At 33.6% G+C, this 21,292-nt stretch overlaps 1 protein-coding gene across 1 annotated transcript; it reads left to right on the top strand.

Annotated features, from left to right (window-relative positions):
• The first annotated feature begins 12,152 nt into the window (after nucleotides 1-12,152).
• LOC133312225 (TOM1-like protein 1) lies at nucleotides 12,153-15,971 on the top strand. The gene is made up of 3 exons (XM_061513404.1): nucleotides 12,153-12,994; nucleotides 13,523-13,768; nucleotides 15,321-15,971. Exons 1-3 carry the CDS (start codon nucleotides 12,473-12,475, stop codon nucleotides 15,741-15,743), a joined length of 1,191 nt encoding a protein of 396 aa, XP_061369388.1. The 5' UTR covers nucleotides 12,153-12,472; the 3' UTR covers nucleotides 15,744-15,971.
• The last annotated feature ends 5,321 nt before the right edge of the window (nucleotides 15,972-21,292 follow it).

The following is a 21,292-nucleotide window of genomic DNA, read 5'->3' as shown; positions in this document are numbered from 1 at the left end:
CTTAACTCCAATATTTATAGGCTAGAGGGGACCTAGCTAATAACAAAAGAGTCTGTGTCCACTGGGTCCACCCATCATGGAAAACCAGGGTCACACTAAAGCCTACACTGCTGCCCAACTAGGCCCAATAACAACAGATGCCAGAAGCTCAATTCAATGTGATCACAATGAGCTAGTTACAATAATAATATTGAAATATCCATTAACCCGATTAATTTTAAATACAAAACTAATTAATTAATATTGCCCATAAAATAAAATTCTAACATTCTCCCACTTGGGCTATATTAATTAATTTAATATTATTTTGAAAATCATTTTATTTCGAAAACGACTCTATCGGGTAAATAACTAAAAAATAATTTTACGTGGCCACAATTTTGAAAAACAATATTCCAATTTCAGCATCTCAACACAATTCAATCCAAGATAATCTCCTCATAGGAATATGGCGATCAATATACCGAAAATATCATAGCATATGACCTTCCATACTCACATACAATAAGTATTATATCTTCATGAATCAAGGCCTAGTAGTGTAGTAAGAATTAGTGCCAAAATGTGATCAACAATGTGACACACTAATTCTTATCGGCTCTAATGTAATTTCTCAACAACATGAAATTACATTAGTGCAATTTCCAAGCAACATGAAATTACACTCTGTAATGCAACTTCTCAACAACATGAAATTGCATTACCACAATTTCTAAACAACATGAAATTGCACTTCTTGATACGATTTCTCAACAATATGAAATCGCATCACCGCAATTTCTAAACAACATGAAATTGCTTTGCTTAAATAAGCCAGTATGTCATAGTACAACATGAGATCTCAAAATTTGTGACATCCAATCACCTTTAAGCTCACATCATGCTTAAAGATATTATTCCATACATATATTTCTTAGTCGACAGGAGAAATAATAATAATGATGATCATCATCAATTACGTAAATTCAAACAAATATCACAAAATAATTATCAGTTTGCATAGAAAAGAAACAAACTGAATATGACTCCCACTAACCAAAGGAATCAAAAAAATCTAAAATATTCAAAAGCAAGCATTGAGTATTACTCCCACTAATTAAGGGAATCAAAAGATTCTAAAGAACTCGTGTTCTATATACAAAAGAAGCTACTCTAAGGTCTTTCTTTTCAAAGCTTTTAGATAAAAGGCTATTGTTTTATTCAATAAATCAACATCTTACTAGCAAATAAAATGTCATTTACATAAAGTACTAAGAAAATATATTTACTCCCACTTACTTTCATGTAGATGAATCAATTAATGAGCATACACGGGCTTCAGAGATCTGTCCCCTTTGGGCAGATAGATCACCTAGACCAATGCACCTCCAATAATTTTATTACAGTTAAGCTTCCAATTAAAACACACAATAACCCCCTTTGGGCAGGAAATTGCATGAAATAACTAGAAGCACTCCTCAATAATTTTTTTGTATGTAAACAATTCAAGCGAAAGCATACAATCCAATAAACAAAATATTACAACATGCAACACAGGTTGAGAGTACAAAATTATACAACAATATCAAATGAGAGCTAATTTCTCAATACATTTTGCACCAAAATATACCCAAAAATAAAATAAAATTCATAATTGATAGAATTTAACACAAGTTAATCTTTATCACCAAAAGTTATACACATAATGTAATAAATTAATCATGAGCAATAACAAAAATAATTAAATATCATAGACTCCCCTTTGGGCAGAGTATATAATATATAATTATTTTTCATCACATGAAGATTTAACAACGGAGAAAATTATATACAATTGTCTAAAATTTATCCCCTTTGGGCAGATAAATTTTATAAATTATATATCTCCTTAATTCCAACATAAATGCATCATATTTAATTTTCAAAAAATTTATCCCCTTTGGACAGATAAATAATTTTCAATTAGATATTCCCATCAATAATATTTATCTTCATGTAATTTATTATTATATATTAAAAATCCCCTTTGGGCAGATAATTAACATATAATAATTATTAAACAACAATAATATCTTATGAACCAAACATGCTCAAACAACATGAAACACTTTTCCAATGTGTTTCTAAAATAATCCAAAAAAAATTCTCATTCAATATCAAACACAACTTTAAAATTGTGCACCGAGAGCAACTTAAGTAATAATACCACATGTATATTAACATTGAATGTATCGCGTAATATTATAATATTAGAAATATTGGATAGGAATAGATTAAAACTCTATCATTTTCCTATCGTTACAATGTATTCAAATTCTAAGCCAATTTTTGACATTACTGCACATAGGAAACATACATTCTTATAGATCTGTGCACAAATCAAGGCCACAAAGAAGATGAACTTAGCCCCAAAAATTAAGGTTTGATTCTAAATATAAAGTATGATGATATAGTATACCCATAACTTACACTCATAACATCAACATCAATTACATCTTTATCTCAAATTAATTAGATTGGTGGTAGATGAACTCAAAAAAAAATCTTTTCCCATAAAAAATAAAAAATATCGTAACAATACTGAAGGCCAGCACAAAAATATCTTTTTAGATATATCAAAATCGTAACAATATTGGAGGCCTATGTAATATAAAGAATCTAAACAACAACAAAATTTAAACAGTAAAAGATGGAAACTGCAACCATGATTTTTAAATATCTTTCAATAACAATATTGAAATTTTCAACTAGGAATCTAGGATTTTCAACCGTAATAATAACTCCTGAACCAAACATGCTCAAACAATATGAAACACTTCTTCAACATGTGTTTCTAAAAATTATAGCATTTGTCAATCAAGAAGAATTCCACTCATTGTCAACTACAATTATTAAAATTGTGTATCCAAATAATATTTTACAGATTTTGAATAAATAAATAAAAACTGTAAAAATATATATATATCTAAATAGTGGGTCATGAGGTTGTAAGCCCCATTCTGTTAGACTTTATACATGTTGTAAGTACAGGAAATATATATTTTTTAATCAAACATTTATAGCGAACATGAATAGAACAAGAGCAGTGTATATATACTGGACGTCAATAATTATAATCATTACAAGTGTATCCAACATTGCTCTATGGTTATGGTGGGATATAACCATTATATATACACGTAATACAAAATGCTGTAAAATAATAGAACATGTTTGACTAAAAAAAAATTGTCAATAATAGAACATGTTTGACCAAAAAGATAAAAAATAAAATTGTCATCCATTAGCGCATGGTACAATAATAGATATATCTATGAGATATATAACTGAAACGATTTGAATAATAATTATTATATAAATCAGAACTGACTAAAAAACCGGAACTGATATTCTTTGAGTAATATTTCTGTTGGATAACAAATAAACAGTAAATCTGCCCACGATAACAAATATTTTTAATAAAATACGGAACTGGTAAATTTGTAAATCGTGCCCACGATAACAAATACACTTGTAATCGTGAAAATAAATAAATAAAAAACAAAATAAATCGGAACAATATATTCTTAACAAAGCGGAACTGATATATTGTAAACGGTTTGTACGAAACAGCTCGAAAAACAACAGAAAAAAAAAACTAATGATCTACACGATTCACGTGGCTTGAAATCCAGGTTGAGAAAAGCCTTTACACAAATTTCGAATCAAGTACTCTTGAGTTTATCAAACACAACAATAAACCAACTAGCCACTAGGGAAACTTGCAGTAATAATAAATTGAAGACTTAAACTATTCATGAAATTATGGCTGGACCTTTATGAAGAAGGCATATAACACTGTAACGTGTCCCATTCAAATAATATATGCAGCGTATATTTAAAATACAACGTGGATATGCTACTCAATAATATAATAATAGGAACAATATAAAACCAATTTTATTGTTGAAGCTTATTAATCTTCGCACATTTGAATCCGTTACTGCAAACCCATTTGATTTTACTGGAAGCAAAAGATAAGATATATCTTATTGTTACAAACTTACAATCTTCTTAAAAATCGGAATCGATATATTTATTAGACACCAGTAAGATATATCTTTTTCAAACAAATATGACGATGCGATTCAAGAAGTATATCTACTAAATTGAATCAGTCAACAACAAAAAATATCACGGTAAAAATATATATATCTAACAGAATAGATATATCCTAAAATATATATATATATATATATATATATATATATATATATATATATATATATACCAAATATAATAACAATATCATATGTAACATCCCGAAACGGTACTGTGGACAGAGGGTATATGAACAGTAACAATATAATAACATAACACTTGTATTTCTCAATAACAATATACCAAATATAACATCCCTATACCAACTATAATAACAATATAATAACTCGATATCTATTGTTATATGTCATTGATCAAGATATCTATTGTCATATGTCATTCAAACGGTAAAAAAAAGAACAGTAGTATTATATCACGATGAAGGTTATCTAGAAGGTATATGAACAGTGATATGTCATTAGAAATATATGAATAGAAATATTTCACGTCTGGTTCAATTCCCTGAGTGTAAAATACCGAAAAAATCGTTTCTTGTTAAAATAATATAATAATCTGTTAATTTATTTATATAACAAGAAGTTTCTGTTGAAATAAAAAACCGTGCCTTGAAAATCGGAATTGGCAAAACAAAAAACGGAAAAGCGGAACAGTAATAGTGATACTATATATACACTAACATACAAGTTAATATCATGGGTTTACAGTAAAACCACTAAACAAAACACTAATGGTTATGTTCCACGGAATATTACTTCAAGTAACTGATATCATGCAACAAATATCACGAAAAAGTATGTAACAGTTATGGCCATGACACAACATTTAATATAATAAGACAAATACCAAATTTTGATACCCTGGATCATCTATTATTTTGGCACTAATAGATGTATATGTTCAAACGGTAAAATATTTAATCATGCCTTTGAAAATCGGAACTGATAAAACAAATAAACATTTCAAGTAAACAGAAATTTGCCTTGAAAATCGTGCCCACGATATATCTATTGATAAACATTTCAAGTAAACAGAAATTGGCCATGAAAATCGGAACTTAAAAAATGGAACATTATATTATAACAAACAAACAAATTTTCACTACAAAACTTCCGTGGACTTCTTCAAAAGTTTTGAATAAAATAAATAAATAAATCAACTTGTCAAAGTAACAGAAAACCAACCACTAACATAATACTGCAGATACACCAGCTACCTTATTATAGGTCTTCCTTCTCCAATTTCTGGATACCGATAGCTTGAACGTAATTTATAGGGAATTCCATATTTCTAAAATTTATTAATCCATTTCATTCTCTTCTACGTTACTTCCGTACGCCATAGACAAATAAAAATAAAGATCTCATAGCTAACAAAGTATACCGCAAGACAAATGGTAAAACGACAATTCACTAAAAATAAAATAAAAAATGTAAAAACGACAGACTAACAAAAAAGTGAAAACAATAATGAGAAGTTTAATCTCACTAACAAGCACATGCAACCATGTTTTATCGCAAAGTATTTTAAATAACCCAACAAAATGAAATATAAAGGGTTAACAACGTAGAAGAAGATGCCATTTAAATGTTAGAATGAAGGTACTGTAGCTATAGCAAACTTAGGTCGGATAGCTAATTGAAGCTAACAAAAACTCAGTAAATATTAACGTAAAGATTTCGACGTGTAGAGCAAAACCCTAAGTTTCTTAATTCAATACAAAAAAAAATTCATGAAATAATGCATAAAAAAAAACCCAAATTCTTTGATTCCATTCAACAACATGGATCCTATAATCATATACATAAGGCTCTGATACCAAATGATAGAGATATTTTAACCCTGAATCATGTATATGATTATAAAATACTTAAACAATATGAAATCAAAGTTGGGATTGTGTGTACCTTATTGGATCATCACAAAGTCGAAAGAGAAAAGGGACTACATGCCAGATCTTCCTCTCTATTACCTATTTCGATAAAGGCAGCCTCAGCGATGGGAGCATGATGGCTTATGGAGCTTAACTCCAATATTTATAGGCTAGAGAGGGGACCTAGCTAATAACAAAAGAGTCTGTGTCCACTGGGTCCACCCATCATGGAAAACCAGGGTCACACTAAAGCCTACACTGCTGCCCAACTAGGCCCAATAACAACAGATGCCAGAAGCTCAATTCAATGTGATCACAATGAGCTAGTTACAATAATAATATTGAAATATCCATTAACCCGATTAATTTTAAATACAAAACTAATTAATTAATATTGCCCATAAAATAAAATTCTAACATGGTTCTGTTTGAGAAAGTGTGATCATGGGTTAGGAGAACCTGTTTGGCCAAATCAGCTGAAGAGATGACTACGGTGGTTACGTGGCCCAGCTTTAAACTCATTATTGGGCCATGAATATTAGCAAGCTTGGCTAAGGATTGGTGAGGGTTTTTACCCATAGCAAGAAGGTTTCCAATGATGGGAAGAGGGTAAGGTCCTGGTGGAAACTTGGACTTTGCTTTACTACGTGCAAGCAGTGAGGGGGCGTTTGGTTGATGAATTTTTTTTGAAATAGTAGGGAAATGTAATAGATAGAGAAATTATTGGAAAGATAGATAAAGTGAGATAGGTAGAAAAATGCAAAAAAAAGTTGTTTGGTGGGAAAAAACTTTACTGGGAAAATTAGGTAACTTTATGAAATCAACAGTGCATTAAAGGCCAGATAACCGGTTTTCCGAAAAATCTCACCTTCAAATTGGGTTTCTAAACAGTGCGGATATCTATGTTTCTCATAAATCTATACAAATCGGATAGATGGGTTTTTGGTGAAAATACGTTGAAACAAACATGGTGTTTCTAAAAGTCATACTTGAGAAACATAGATATCTGCTGAAAAGCTCCCAACCAAACACCACATGAAAGAATTGCTTGAAAAGCAGTGAAAGTGAAGAGAAGGAGCAGCATGCAACTTACTGAATCCATCATCTCTACCTGGAAGCAACAGGCACAGACAAAACAGGGAGAGAATGTAGATAATGTAGCACTGCGCATCTTGTATTTATACAAGAAGTAGGTTCAACCTGTATTCAATTATTTTCTTAGATTTGGTAGCTACTAGTACTAGGTTGTCCATTATTCATGCGTGACCCCCGGTATCTGATAATGACGCATGTATCCTTATTCGCATTCGTATCTGTATATTAAATTCGGAAAAAAACAAATAACAAAATATTTTAAAATGATAAAAATATATGTACATTTAATTTGAGTAGAATTTAAGTAAATATAAATTAAAAAATAAAAATATTTAAGATATGCATAATTAATTTAGAATTTTAAAAAAACTTAAGGATGAGATGTCTTATTTAAAAAAAAAGACAATAAACTAAAAATTTATATATTTTTTAGGAGAGTGTACTCTAAATTAATATACAGAAATAAATATTTTATGTTTAAATATAATTAATTATAAAATAAGTTTTTATTTAAAGTGAATAAGTAAGGGTATAATTATTTTTCATTTAATTTAACGCATATTGTAATTGTAATTAAATAAAAATTAAATGAAAAATATACTTTTAAAATAGGTCTCACATTAAAAGGGAAAACTTTATATAAATGTAAGACTAATATTTTTTCTTTCATTTCACCAGCTAAATAACCATAACTAAATCCTGTAAATGTCAGATTTGGCTAATCCCAATATTACGAGGTAGGTAAGAATTGGACGGTTGCGTGGAATCCCAATTCCAATGTGAAAAGAAATGCTCGATCTTAGCCCAAAAGTCAACTAAATAGTGGGCCACATTTCAGCACGTTGGCCCAATTTCGGTCAAAGTTATACTTGGACAAAAAAAATGTCATCCATCACTTCAATGCCGGCCCAATTGATTTTTAACCAGTAATTTTGTTTTCTAACAGATATCTGTATAAAATTACTGCATCTGAAAGGACTTTACCAGAGTTTGATTTCATTGTTCATAGCATTTATTATCTTTTCTTTTTATTATTTTTATCGACTCTTGGCAAAGTGTTCATTTTTTTCAAGAGTTTCGTAATCAACCTTCTCTATTATATTATTTTCAAATATAATCGGTCACATACAGTTATATATAACGGTCGTAGTTTATTCACTTATATCAATTAATTAATTATTAATTTTAAATAGGTGATAATCATTAGATCGACAGAAATCAACATTCTCTTCCTTTGTGTTCGGCCTCTTCTTTGCCAACCCTCCTGGTTGTAACCCGGTGGTAAATAGCAGCAAGTATGTCTGATTTTCGAACCCTTAACTTGCCTAGCATCAGCGTGAAAATGCTCGTAATATTCCCTCAACTTCTCACCAGGTTTTTGCCTCACCCCACATAAATTATGTGTAGTTTTAGGCTATGGTCCACAATGAGAAAATTGTTGCGTAAATCGTAACGACAACTCCACCCAACTGTCAATTGAATTTTTCGGCAACGCTGCAAACCATTCCAAGGTTTGTTTTCTCAGAAAAACTGGAAATGTTATGCATAAAAGAGAATCTGTTTCTCCACACAATGACATTGCTGCTCGAAACATTGTTACGAACTATCTGGGGTCTGAACTTCCATTATATGTTTTCATGTCGTTAGGTTGCTTGAACCATCTCAAAATAGGCTCTGCTCTCAGCCTCCAGGATAATGGTGTCCCTGATGGCCCTTGCTTAATAGGCATTACAGGAACTCCCTATTGAAACTCATCCGGGTCCAGCATTCATCATCTGCCCTTCGTAAGGTTGCCCCTTATAACCTTTTTGGCGGTCTTGTCCGTTATGATAAAATTATGGGTTATCCCTCTGATTACCCGTCTGATGTTGACCTCCTCTTCCTCCTTGATTCTCTGCACCCCAAACATAGTAATACCCTATTTCCTCTGGCGGGTACTCTCCTCGGTGATTATGATGAAACACTTCTCTTTCCGGCCTGCTTCTTCCCTGATATATTCCACCTGCCGCCTTTGATTTTGCCAACCTTCCTCTTGGCAAGTGTAGTATTGGGGAACAGTAACCAAAATGCCATGCTTTGGCAAAAAAATTACCAGAATGCCACGCGAACAGTAAAATTTCCCAAACTGCCACGTTGCATATTTCGCTACACTGTGTAGCGAATTACTAATTCTTGTGTAGCGAATTACTAATTCGCTACACAGTGTAGCGAAATATGCCACGTCAGAACCAAAAAGTGTCATGTGTCAAAATTGTTGAAATTCGCTACATTGTGTAGCGAATTATGCCGCGTGGCAGTTTGGGAAATTTTACTGTTCGCGTGGCATTCTGGTAATTTTTTTGCCAAAGCGTGGCAAAATGGTCACTGTTCTGTAGTATTGGCGGCTTGCCTCATGATTTTCCTCTCGAACATCCTGCTAGTCGTAACCCGATTGCCAGCCTTCTTGATATCGCCATCTCCTTCCTGCCTCCCGGGTATTAACCATATGTACTCGCTCTTCGTTTCTCCGGTTCATCCCTCGTCCTCTACCCCGGTCATTCATGCTTTCTGGAGGGCTTCTCGACTCCCTCGAAGGTTGCCACCGACGATTCTCTTATCCTTTATTCCCTTCATCTCCCGGATGAGATAACGAAATATAACTAGGAAGTGGGGACTGAGAACCCCCTCTCCTAGTTCTGTAATGTTGCCCATTCTCCTGGTCTGGTATTTCTTTAGAATGATGTCTCATTCTCCTTCCCTCCTGGTGATGTTTGTTCCTTATGTGTTTTGCTAACTGGATTAAAGCTTGTCCAATTGTGTTCAAAGAACGGCTCCTCCCATTGGATTGGAAAGAATTTTCTTCTTCTTCTCCAACAATATTACCATTCTTTGCTCTCCGCTCCTCACGATTGTTACTAGCCATGGAAAAAGGTAGGAATAGTTTTTCATTTCCTACAGACGGCGCCAAATGTTCTGGACGAACATTAATGGGTAATCTGATATCTTGTGTATTTGTTATGGGGTTTTTCCCTTTTATATATGCTATAATAAACAATTAGGATAGTGGTGGGTAGTTACTGGTACTCTATCATGGAGATCATGGTAGGGCCCTTTAATGCCATTACTGATTGGGTCTTATGCACGTTCCTGGTTCATTGTCCGGGTTCCGGGCTTGTACAACATACCTTATCCCTAAGCCCTAACTCTGATGTGGGCTCTATTTGGGCTTGTCTAAGCCCATATGCCGAACCCGGAACACTTCTCATTCTTATACTTGAGTCACAAGATATCTCCCCATATATTGTGCCTACTTATTTTGCATACCTACCTTATTTATCCATCTCCATTATCGTTGGATGAGAATCTCAAAAGGAAAGAGAAACAATGAAGGTTAGTTGAGATTATAATATAATAGTGTTAGAGAGAAGTATATAAATTAGGTATGGAAAAAGGTAGGCGTAATATCATATTCTCTCTCTCTATGTATATATATATATATATATATATATATATATGAAAAAAATATTTTTTATTTTAAATGACACAACTTTATGTTATTTTTTATTAAACTACATTGTTTTGTGTGTTTTTGATATTTTTTTATAGTTTCTATTTTTTATAAAATTAGGAAGAAAACAAAATAAAGAATAAAGAATACAAAAATATACCAAAACGACATAGTTTCTTGAAAAATGATATAAAATTATGTTATTTAAAATGGAAAATAATTTTATATATAGACACACACCAATGCAATGAACCAAAGAAAGTAAAGGTGTCCTGTGTGTCAAGGAGGCTAGGGAAATAGTTGTAATTCTTTTTAATAAAACATGAAAGTAACTACTCTTTTTAATATATAATTTTCAATTATAGTATCATGTAAAACATGAACAAACTGTAATTGGTTTGGTTAAGTTTGTAAATGACATAATGATACTGCATTCTCTCAATTATGAAATTGTGTAAGCCCCTCAATTAAAATATAAAACTTCTAAACAAATATGAAAATGGAGCAGATGGATGGTACATCACCTATTCTTTTGGCCTGTCCTGCACGGCTTTGTTTAACAATCACAATATCCCACTCCCCAATAATTGCGTAAAGGATTAGATGGTATCTGGTTTTTGTTTCGTTTTATGATAGAAAATTATTTTCAAATAAAACGTGTTTTAAAAAAATTAAATATGAAAATATAATCTCTGAAAACGAAGAAAATGAAATTTGGGAGTTAAGAGTGTGAAAAAGATTACATTTAAAAGGTGAAGACGAAATTTGAGGCACAAGAAATTTCTCCATTCAAAATCCTAAGATTGGCCTGGCATCCTTGCTTCAGCAACACGGCACACAACTAATTAAGCAAACCAATGAGGAAAAAAAGAGGGAGAGAGTAACAAGTGAGTTTGGTTTTTATGCCAACGAATCTATTGTTTATGGAAGAAGTGTGTATTATTTTGAAAGACATAAAGTTGTATTATTTTAAATGAGAGAAAGAGATAAATTATGAGAGAGAGAATAAGTGAGAAAAATTTTAAAAGTATAAGTCTCACATCTTTGTGAGAGTGAAATAATATAAAGTTTCCCATTGTTTATAGGGATGAATTAAAGCAATAAGAGTTTAATCTCACTAAATTGTGGCAGTGAATGTCATTATTTATAATATTTCATTTGTTGAATCGAATAATTGAAAAATTGACGAAGAAATTTAAAAAAATTATAATATTTTTGTTATTATTTTATGAGATTTCATATTAGCCTCTATATTGAAATAATTAATTTAAAAAAGTATGTTATTTTTTAAGAAACAAATTAAATTTATAATATAATCAAAATTAATTGAAGATAATTATTCCTTCAAAAAATTTCTTTCCTCAACTTTAAAAATAATCTTTTTTTTTTTTGGAAATAACTTTAAAAATAATTTTATTTCAAAGGAAAAAGTGTTTGTCATTTTAAATTAAACAAACCACCCACTTTCTTTTTCTTATGATTTCTATTTTTCTGTGTCTATCTCTTTCCTAAAATGACATAACTTATATCATTTAAAATAACTCAATTTTAAAACGGGATTTACCCACTACATTAAGTAACTTAAAAATATCATTATCTAAAAAAACAGAGAGAGAAAGAGAGAGACTGACTCACGAGAAAGGGGACTCTTCTCCAAGACTTTACCGAGTCCTTACGCGTTGTCTCCACCAAACCCTTTTTCAGTTCTCAACTTTCAACTCCAAGCTCAGGTCTGATCTTCTTTGCTCTACGAATCAATCAACCCTTTTAGGTTTTGTTTTTTTCTCATCTCTTGTGTGTTTTTGATCCAAACAATTTCGATAACGCATTAGTTACTGGGAAGGAGGGGATTATATAACTATCAACAGAAATAGGTATTTGTGATTTGCGAGTGCTGAAATTAGATAGTTCAAAAAAAAAAGGGGGGGGAAGGTTGTGAGATGGCTGACAATAATTTGATGGAAAAAGTGAACGCTTTGGGAGAGCGTTTGAAAATAGGAGGGGTTGAGGTGGGTCGCAAGATGAGTGCGGGCGTGAGTTCCATGAGCTTCAAAGTGAAGGAGTTCTTCCAGGGTCCCAATCAGGTTGATAAGATTGTTGAGGATGCTACCTCTGAGGCCCTTGATGAGCCTGATTGGGCAATGAATCTTGATATCTGTGACTTGATCAACACTGAGAAGGTCAACAGTGTTGATTTGATCCGTGGAATTAAGAAACGGATCATGATCAAGAGCCCTAGGGTTCAGTATCTCTCTTTGGTTTTGCTTGAAACATGTGTTAAGAATTGTGAGAAGGCTTTCTCCGAGGTGGCAGCGGAGAGAGTCCTTGATGAGATGGTGAGGCTCATTGATGATCCTCAAACTGTTGTTAATAACCGCAACAAGGCTTTGACCATGATTGAGGCGTGGGGAGAGTCCACCGGAGAGCTCCGCTATCTCCCTGTTTATGAAGAAACTTACAAGGTTGGTTCTATTTTTATTTTATTTATATACCACACTCTTCGAATGATAGTATTGTCACAACTGTTGGTGTTGTTGCTATGTGACCCAGAGGTCACAGGTTGGATCATGTAATTGGCCTCTCTTGCAAATGCAAGATAAGACTGATTACATAGACCCTTCCCTAGACTTTATATTTATAGCACCACGCTTTCCTTTTATTGCATACCACACTTTTCATTAGATCAACTCTAAAATTGTTTGGATTGGAGCCTGTAGAGAAGCTTAATATGTTCAATTTTATTATTTAGATAAATTTAAAGGGCAGCCTGGTACTATAAATCTCTCACTATGCACAAGGTCAAGAGACTGATTACATGAATCGAACTTGTGACTTTTTAGATCACATGACAATAACACCAATTGTTATGGCAAAGTTTCCCTTCTTATTTTTTGAGATAAATAATTCACCTAAATTGAATTCCTCTTCTGGTTAGCAATTATGTATGAGCATACTTTCTTTTTTTTTGAACTGCCACTTTTCTGCTCCAGAGTCTGAGATCAAGGGGTATTCGGTTCCCTGGTCGTGACAATGAAAGCTTGGCTCCTATTTTTACTCCTCCTCGTTCGGTGTCTGCTCCAGAGGCTGATGTTGATCTTCCACCAGAGTTTCAGAATGACGTTCCTGTTCAAAGTTTTACGCCTGAACAAACAAAGGAAGCCTTTGATGTTGCAAGAAATAGCATTGAACTTCTTTCTACTGTGTTATCATCTTCACCGCAACAGGATGTTTTACAGGTATTTTTTAGTTGTGATGAATGTTTTGGACTAAAAAGTGTTATTTTTTATAAAACTTTATTTGCTTTTGCAATTAATAGCCAACATATTGCATTGACCTTTCATCTCTTGAGATTTTACTTTATATTCACCAGACCATGACCATAGTTTTGGTGTATGGTTTTGTGCTTTTAGTAAATGCACTTAGCATATATCATATTTTACACATATAATGGTGTTAAATCCCCTGCATTAATATTTTGATGTTATACCTATTCTGATATTTGGGCCGTTTGACCGTTAACACAACATCATTTAGGAGTTCAACGAGAATATTCCACATTTCACTTTTGGCTTTGCAGAATGCCTTATAACAAAGTGAAAGTTATTTAAGATTCGAACTTGATCAGCTGTTTGTTACAAATCATTTTCTTTTTATAACTAATTACCTCTACAAAATAATATATCCCAAGATGCACTAGTTAGATGACATTGAAATGTTTTTAATCCTAAAAATCGTGTCAGTTTGCCCTACTAGCTGGCTGCTGGCTCTTTCATGATCTATTGACAGATGTAGATTCATTCTTTCTGAGATGCCAATATGCCATGGCTGTGGAATGTTTGCCTATCGAATTGCTCCCTTGGGGTATTATCTTAACTTAGTTCTATAAATTTTATCTGGTGAGTTATTTTTATTCTGACCCATGTGATGTTTATCTTGAACATTACTGTTTAAATAATTCTCTTTTAAAACATTTTTTATATATAGTGATAAAAATATTCTTGAGTGTTATATGTAAATTAAAATCCTTTAATTTATTTTTGTTTAGATGATTATTATTATTATTATTTTTGAAATATGGATATGTAAAAAAAATTGTTGTAAAACATAAAAATATACTTTTGAAAATTGATATTCTATTGAAACAATTGAGGAAACTAATTTATTGATATTTTCAGTTACTGTAGTATTGATATTCTCTTTTTAAAAAATGTGCTGCCAGTGCTTGGTATTGTTTTTGCAGAAGTTTTTTTATTGATAACAACAACCACACCTCTAGTAATGAGCTCTCCCCACCCCCACCACCTTCCCTTCCCTTCACTCCCCAAGGCCATGATAAAATGATGATGGCTATTGTTTATTTGGGTTGACTGTATGGGTTATTAAGATGTACTGATGGGTGTTGAAGTGATGTGCTACGCTATTTATTATCCATTTACTTTACTGGACATCCCAAGCAAGAACTTATCCTAATATGTTTAATTGTGAAGATAGTTACAAAGTAGTCAATCTCAATTTGGTGTGTGGTGCATTGCTAATGCTAACGTGATCATGGCCTCTTGTAATTTTTGGTCATCTGTCCAACCTCCCTCCCACCCCCAACAGAAAATTGAGGAAAGTTGTTTTGTATTGTTTTGAGCCTCTCTTTTTTTTGCTTTATTTCCTTGTAAGTTCCAAATGAGGAATGTGTCAGTTTTAGCCATGTGAATTTCCTTGTTAGGGAAGAACCATATTGTATCAGGCATCGGTGAATTATGGAAATATAAGTGTGATCTGTTTTTCCATCTGCAGGATGATTTGACCACCACACTTGTACAGCAGTGTCGTCGCTCTCAATCTTCTGTCCAGCGAATTATTGAAACTGCCGGGGATAATGAAGCACTGCTTTTTGAGGCCTTGAATGTTAATGATGAGATTGTGAAGGTTCTCACCAATTATGAAGAGTTGAAGAAGCCTACAGATGTCCCACTTCATCCTGAACCAGCTATGATACCAGTTGCTGTTGAGCCAGATGAGTCACCTCATACTAAAGAAGATGCCTTGATTAGAAAGCCAGCTGGATCAAGAACTGGTGTCCAGGGTGGTAGCAATGATGACATGATGGATGATCTTGATGAGATGATATTTGGGAAAAAAAGTGGGGATGCATCAGCAGATGGTGGACACGATACAAAGAAGCAGCAATCATCGAAAGATGATCTCATCTCCCTCTAAGCTGCACTACTAATCAACCTTGAAGATAGGACAGAGTGCCTTTAATATCTCGCTACTTTTATATCTAGATGTTGATTGCGAACTTTGTTCAGAATTTCAGATTGCACCTTCCATTTTTTATTTTTTATTTTATTTTTGGCACATTCTGTGCAACTTGTGTTTGAATTATGGTATATAAGTTCGTGACAAGGTATAGATGGGAAACTTTCTGGAGAATTTCAATGATCTGTTGCTCATATTCTTTATGATCTGTTTACTCATAACTGCGATTCTTGTTGATGTATGGAAGCGCCAAACTAGAACTCTACTCCATCTACCTAAGCCTTTCCATTGTCGCCCCCTTCTCGCTCTTTCTTGTTTTGGTCTTTTGTACGCCCTTCTCCCGGAGTCACAACTATTTTGCTATTACTGAAGCATTTTTGCGCAGCTCAATTACACTAACTGAACCATAGGGGTAAAAGCAAAGGGCTTAGGTTCAGGCCCATTGTCATTCTATATTCCCCGGTAATACAAGATTCATAACTACAAATTTCCCAATCTTACCGACTCAAAAAATTTAATATAAAAAATAGGTTCTCCAAGAAAAGGGAAGATACACATGATGTCCTGGTCGGTCGGTCCAATTCGAGGTACATTATCCGGGGTTGTCTTGCGAAATATATAATAATATTATCTGTTACCACTTGCCAGTTTTAAACTTCAAAAGATTTGTTTTAAAAAGGTACCTTTGATGGGAACATTGCTGGTTCAATTGCCAGCTAATAGATTGCCTGATGTTGATTTTTTCGGAAACAGTACAATTCTTAAGAAATCTGGTTTTTATTGCAAAATCCAAAGCATAGAAGCAGAAACCAATATCAGTAGGACAGTTCAGACACCACAGCTGGTGAAAAATGTTGGAAGTTTGGTTTAGGCCCGCGTAGTAGTTGTAGTAGTTTTCTTTCTAGTTTAGATTTTTTTTTCCCCCCCAGGTTTCAAGTGTTTTTTTATAGTGAGTTGTACATTGATGGTTGATGAGTCAAGTAACTATTGAATTAGATCACACACTCTTGAACCTGGTTCATTGAATATTTGGATTTTTGCTGGGGTTGGTGCTGCGAGATGAAACTCCTACAAGATGTATGACTGAGCAACGGGATGAGAGATCTGGTTGTGGTTCATGGTATTGATTAGAGAGATGGAAGAGGTACATGTAAGACACTCCAACGTTCAAAACAGTAGATATATCATGTATTTAAGTCTGAATGGATAGATGATAATATGGGTTTAGTGTCATGTTTATATAGTAGTTGAGCGTTTTGGTTATGACGACTTAGGTGATCTTGAATGCGGGATGCCGAATATCGGGCTATGTTCCGTAGATGTAGCTATAAGCTTGTGCTTGTCCTTTAGCCATTGACTTTTAAGGAAGTTGTAGAGTCCTCAGCTGCTGATGTTGTGTAGCAGCAATTAATTGAACAACTATTGATATCTGTTGAGATATTCAAGTGTGATAAGTCTCATATGGCTAATAATGGGTTAAGTGAAGTGAATATAAGTGGATAGACTCATGAACTCAATGCCTTAAGGTTTTGGGTTGAGACATGGTGTCCGACTTACTTGCTACGGTTGGTGTAGCTTAGCCCATTGGTGGTGACCCCTGCCACGGGCTTCCCCTTGACAAAAACATTGGAGGCTATGTCTTGTCTGTCTGTACTATATTCACTCGATTATTGAACCTATCGAGGTATTGGGTCACTGGTTGAACAGCACGACCCGATAAGTATTTATAAATCTATAATTTATATTAAAAAAAATATAAACATACTCAAATACATTTAAAAATAATATCAGTTCCAAATATTCTAATATAAAAATAATAAATCCTTAATTTACTTAAATAGTGCCCAACTCCTAATGGGCTTGTTTTTTCCTTACAAAATGGCTCTTTGTTTTGGGCTAAGCTAATTAGCCCACTTATTAAAGCCCAAAAATTAAAATTCAGTAAAAAATGTGGCAAATAAAATCAAAACAAAATCAATTTTTAAGTTTCAAATTTTTGATTATCTAGAGCCCCTCCCAATCCCTAAATCAATTTTAGTGTGCACACTTTCTCGAAACTTGTATCAATGCACATTTTCTTCTTTCTTGTCTTTTCACATTCATTCACCCACTTTACCTTTTCTATTCTTTTTTTTTAGAACATAACATTTTCTATTCGGTGGAGAGAACAACATTCTGTAACCCACTATTACACCATGAAAAGAGATCACCAGAATAGAACATTTTCAAATCTTTGTTACACCAGCCAAGCAAAACTTTAAGCATTTTCTATTCTTTGGAAAATCGGTGGAAGTTTCATAACCCATGAAGAAGAGTCGACGAGTACCAAGATCACGAAGCTCAAAGTATAGAGGAGTCACGATGAAAAGTGCATAAACCCTTAAACACCATATCTGAGTCCGCCTAAAGAAGAGAAGCAAGCATTTGAGGCAACTCATTCTTGACGAACATGGCAACTAGATTCTTGTTTGTTGTTATAACTCATTTTTCTTTTCTTCATTTTTGTGCCCTCCGCCACTAGACCTGCGAACCCCTCCATCTCAAGGCCATGAAAGGCAAAGACCGGTCGGATTCGGTGAACTAGCGGGTCATCGATTTTAATAAAATCTGCCCAAGTTGCAACCGGTTACACCAGTTGGCTTGCATGTTCGATCATTTAGCTTACCCGAACGGGTAAGATCATCAATTTACCGGTTTTCGGGTTGAACCGGCTGGTCCGGTCCGTGTTTTACAATATTACCCATAAGAGTTGTCTTTCTGCTGACCCCAACAACAAAGCCCTCATCAGCATGCGAAGTATGAGCCATAACCAATAATATTGTATGTTAAAAAAAATTAAAATATTATTGTTACAAATTAAAAAAAAAAACATATTTTTAATAAATAAATAATAAAATATTATGATACTTTTCATACCACCATTTGGGGCATGCTCATGGGTTGTGACGAGCGTGCCTGGTTTCTCGTCTCAGATTTTAATAAGGAAATTAATTATTTCATGTTCCATCAGATAATTATCTCATGCAATAGAGACAAATTAATAAGGTTCACTATTTTTTCTTTTTCTTTTTGTTAAAAATAGTGAACCTCACTATCTTGTCTCTGTTGCATGAGATAATTATCTCATGCAACGTGAGATAAATAAATCCCTTTTAATAAATGAAGAATGCCAGATATGGATTCAACAGGAAACTGGTTATTTTTTTAAGGAGGCGTTTGGTAGAGGAGAAATTTTTTTTTACTAGGGAAATATAATTACTGGAGAAATGGTAGGAAAGTAAGTTTGATAGAAAAATTTAAAAAAAGTTGTTTGGTTGACCGAAATATTACTGAAAAAATTTATTTAAATTTGCAAAGTCTATGTTTGGTTGAATGTAAAATAATGATGGGAAAATAGGTTAAATTGACGAAAAATACCCCCATTATAAATTTTTTGTTGAAGTGAAGTCACTCACTATGATGGTCAATTTGGTCCATAACTTTTTTCCCATTTTTTCACTTCTCCATCTATCTCAAAATACCATATCTTAAATGGTTTTTTGGAATAGTAAAAATCAACACAAAAAGAGTTTCCTATGCTTCCTAATCTCCTAGTATTTTTTATTTTTTTTGCAAACTTGTACCAAACATGGTATTTCTCAATACCCATTTTCACTTTCCCATCAAACTCAAAATAAAACCTATACCAAACAGATCCAAACATGGTAATTGAAGCTGGCATCAGATAATCTTTGTACAAGCCAGGACAAATGTTCCCAATATTACTTTATAGGGGAAAACTAATATTATGTAACATGATATAAAAAAATGTATCTACTCACCCATTGGTTTCCGCACCAGCATTTTTTATTTTTTGTTTTTATTTTATGTATAGAACCCACATAATTTTTGTTTGAGTAGAAAAAATGCTTTAGATTATGTTACATGATGGTAGGTTTACCCTAATTTATATTAGGGTTTCGATTTTCTCATGTCGTAGGAGAAAATTTTCTCATGTTGTAGACACATTTTATGTGGGGCCCACATCTATTAAAAAATAAAAAAGCAAAAGAAAATATTACACAAAAATCAAAGGGTCACTAGTAGGAGAAAATAACTCTCCTACGCAACGTTATTAAAACCAGTCCGGTCATCGACCCGGTCGAGGTACTGGGTCACTGGTTCAACCAGTGGGTCACTGGTTCAATCGCATGACTCGGTAATTATATGCAATTTTATAATTTATATTAAGATGTAAATGAAAGGTGGTTGAAATACTTCAACAAGCTGTATAATGGGGATGGAGATACAAGCGAGGTGGACTTAGAGGACGCGTGTGATGATATGAATAGAAGATTTGTACGCAGAATTAATACACATGAAGTTAAGGAGGCTTTAAAGAGGGTGAAGACTAATAAAGCCTTAGGGCCTGATGGTGTCCCTATTGAAGTGTGGAGAGGCCTGGGGGATGTGGCAATAAAATGGTTGACCAATCTTTTTAATAAGATTCTCCAGACGAATAAGATGCCTGATGTATGGAGGAAAAGTATGATTGTGCCTATCTACAAAAACAAGGGAGATATACAAAATTGTTCAAACTATAGAGGCATTAAGCTAATGAGCCATACTATGAAGTTGTGGGAGAGGGTTATTGAACATCGCTTGAGGAGAGATACCAAGGTTTCTGTAAATCAATTTGGATTTATGCCAGGAAGATGTACCATGGAAGCAATTTTCTTGATGCGACAACTAATGGAAAGATACCGAGAAAAGAAAAAGGACTTGCATATGGTGTTCATAGACCTTGAGAAAGCATACGATAGGGTTCCAAGGAAAGTTTTATGGTGGGTCCTGGAGAAGAAAAAGGTTCCATTAAAGTATGTAAAGGCAATCAAGGATATGTATGATGGGGCTACTACATGTGTAAAAGCTTGTAACGGATCATCAAGTTATTTTCCTATCACGGTAGGTGTACACCAAGGGTCGACTCTAAGTCCTTACCTCTTTGCCTTAGTTATGGATGAACTAACAAAAGATATTCAAGAGGAAGTGCCATGGTGTATGCTTTTTGCAGACGATATTGTGCTTATTGATGAGAGCAAGGAGGGTGTTAATAGAAAACTTGAATTGTGGAGAAGCACATTGGAATCCAGAGGATTCACATTAAGTCGAAGCAAGATTGAGTATCTGAAGTGTGAGTTTTCTTTGGTACGAGATGAGGACCAAGAACCTGTGCATCTAAATGGTCAAGAGGTACCCAAAAAAGATGCTTTTAAATACTTGGGCTCCATTTTACAAAACGGTGGAGAGATTGATGAGGATGTAAATCACAGAATCAGAGAAGGGTGGATGAAATGGCGCAGTGCATCTGCTTTTTTGTGTGACCGCAAAATCCCCCTGAAGTTAAAAGGAAAATTCTATAAAACGGCAGTAAGACCGGCAATGCTATATGGAGCAGAATGCTGGCCAGCACATAGGCAACATGAGCATAAGATGGGAGTAGCAGAGATGAGGATGTTAAGGTGGAT

The sequence above is a fragment of the Gastrolobium bilobum genome, unplaced genomic scaffold (assembly GCF_033153095.1).
Source record: "Gastrolobium bilobum isolate Gb01-03AN ecotype WA unplaced genomic scaffold, APGP_CSIRO_Gbil_v1 utg37399, whole genome shotgun sequence".
Lineage (NCBI taxonomy): Eukaryota > Viridiplantae > Streptophyta > Magnoliopsida > Fabales > Fabaceae > Gastrolobium > Gastrolobium bilobum.
Note: the sequence above shows the minus strand (reverse complement) of the source record. Positions and strands in the feature narration are given on the sequence as shown.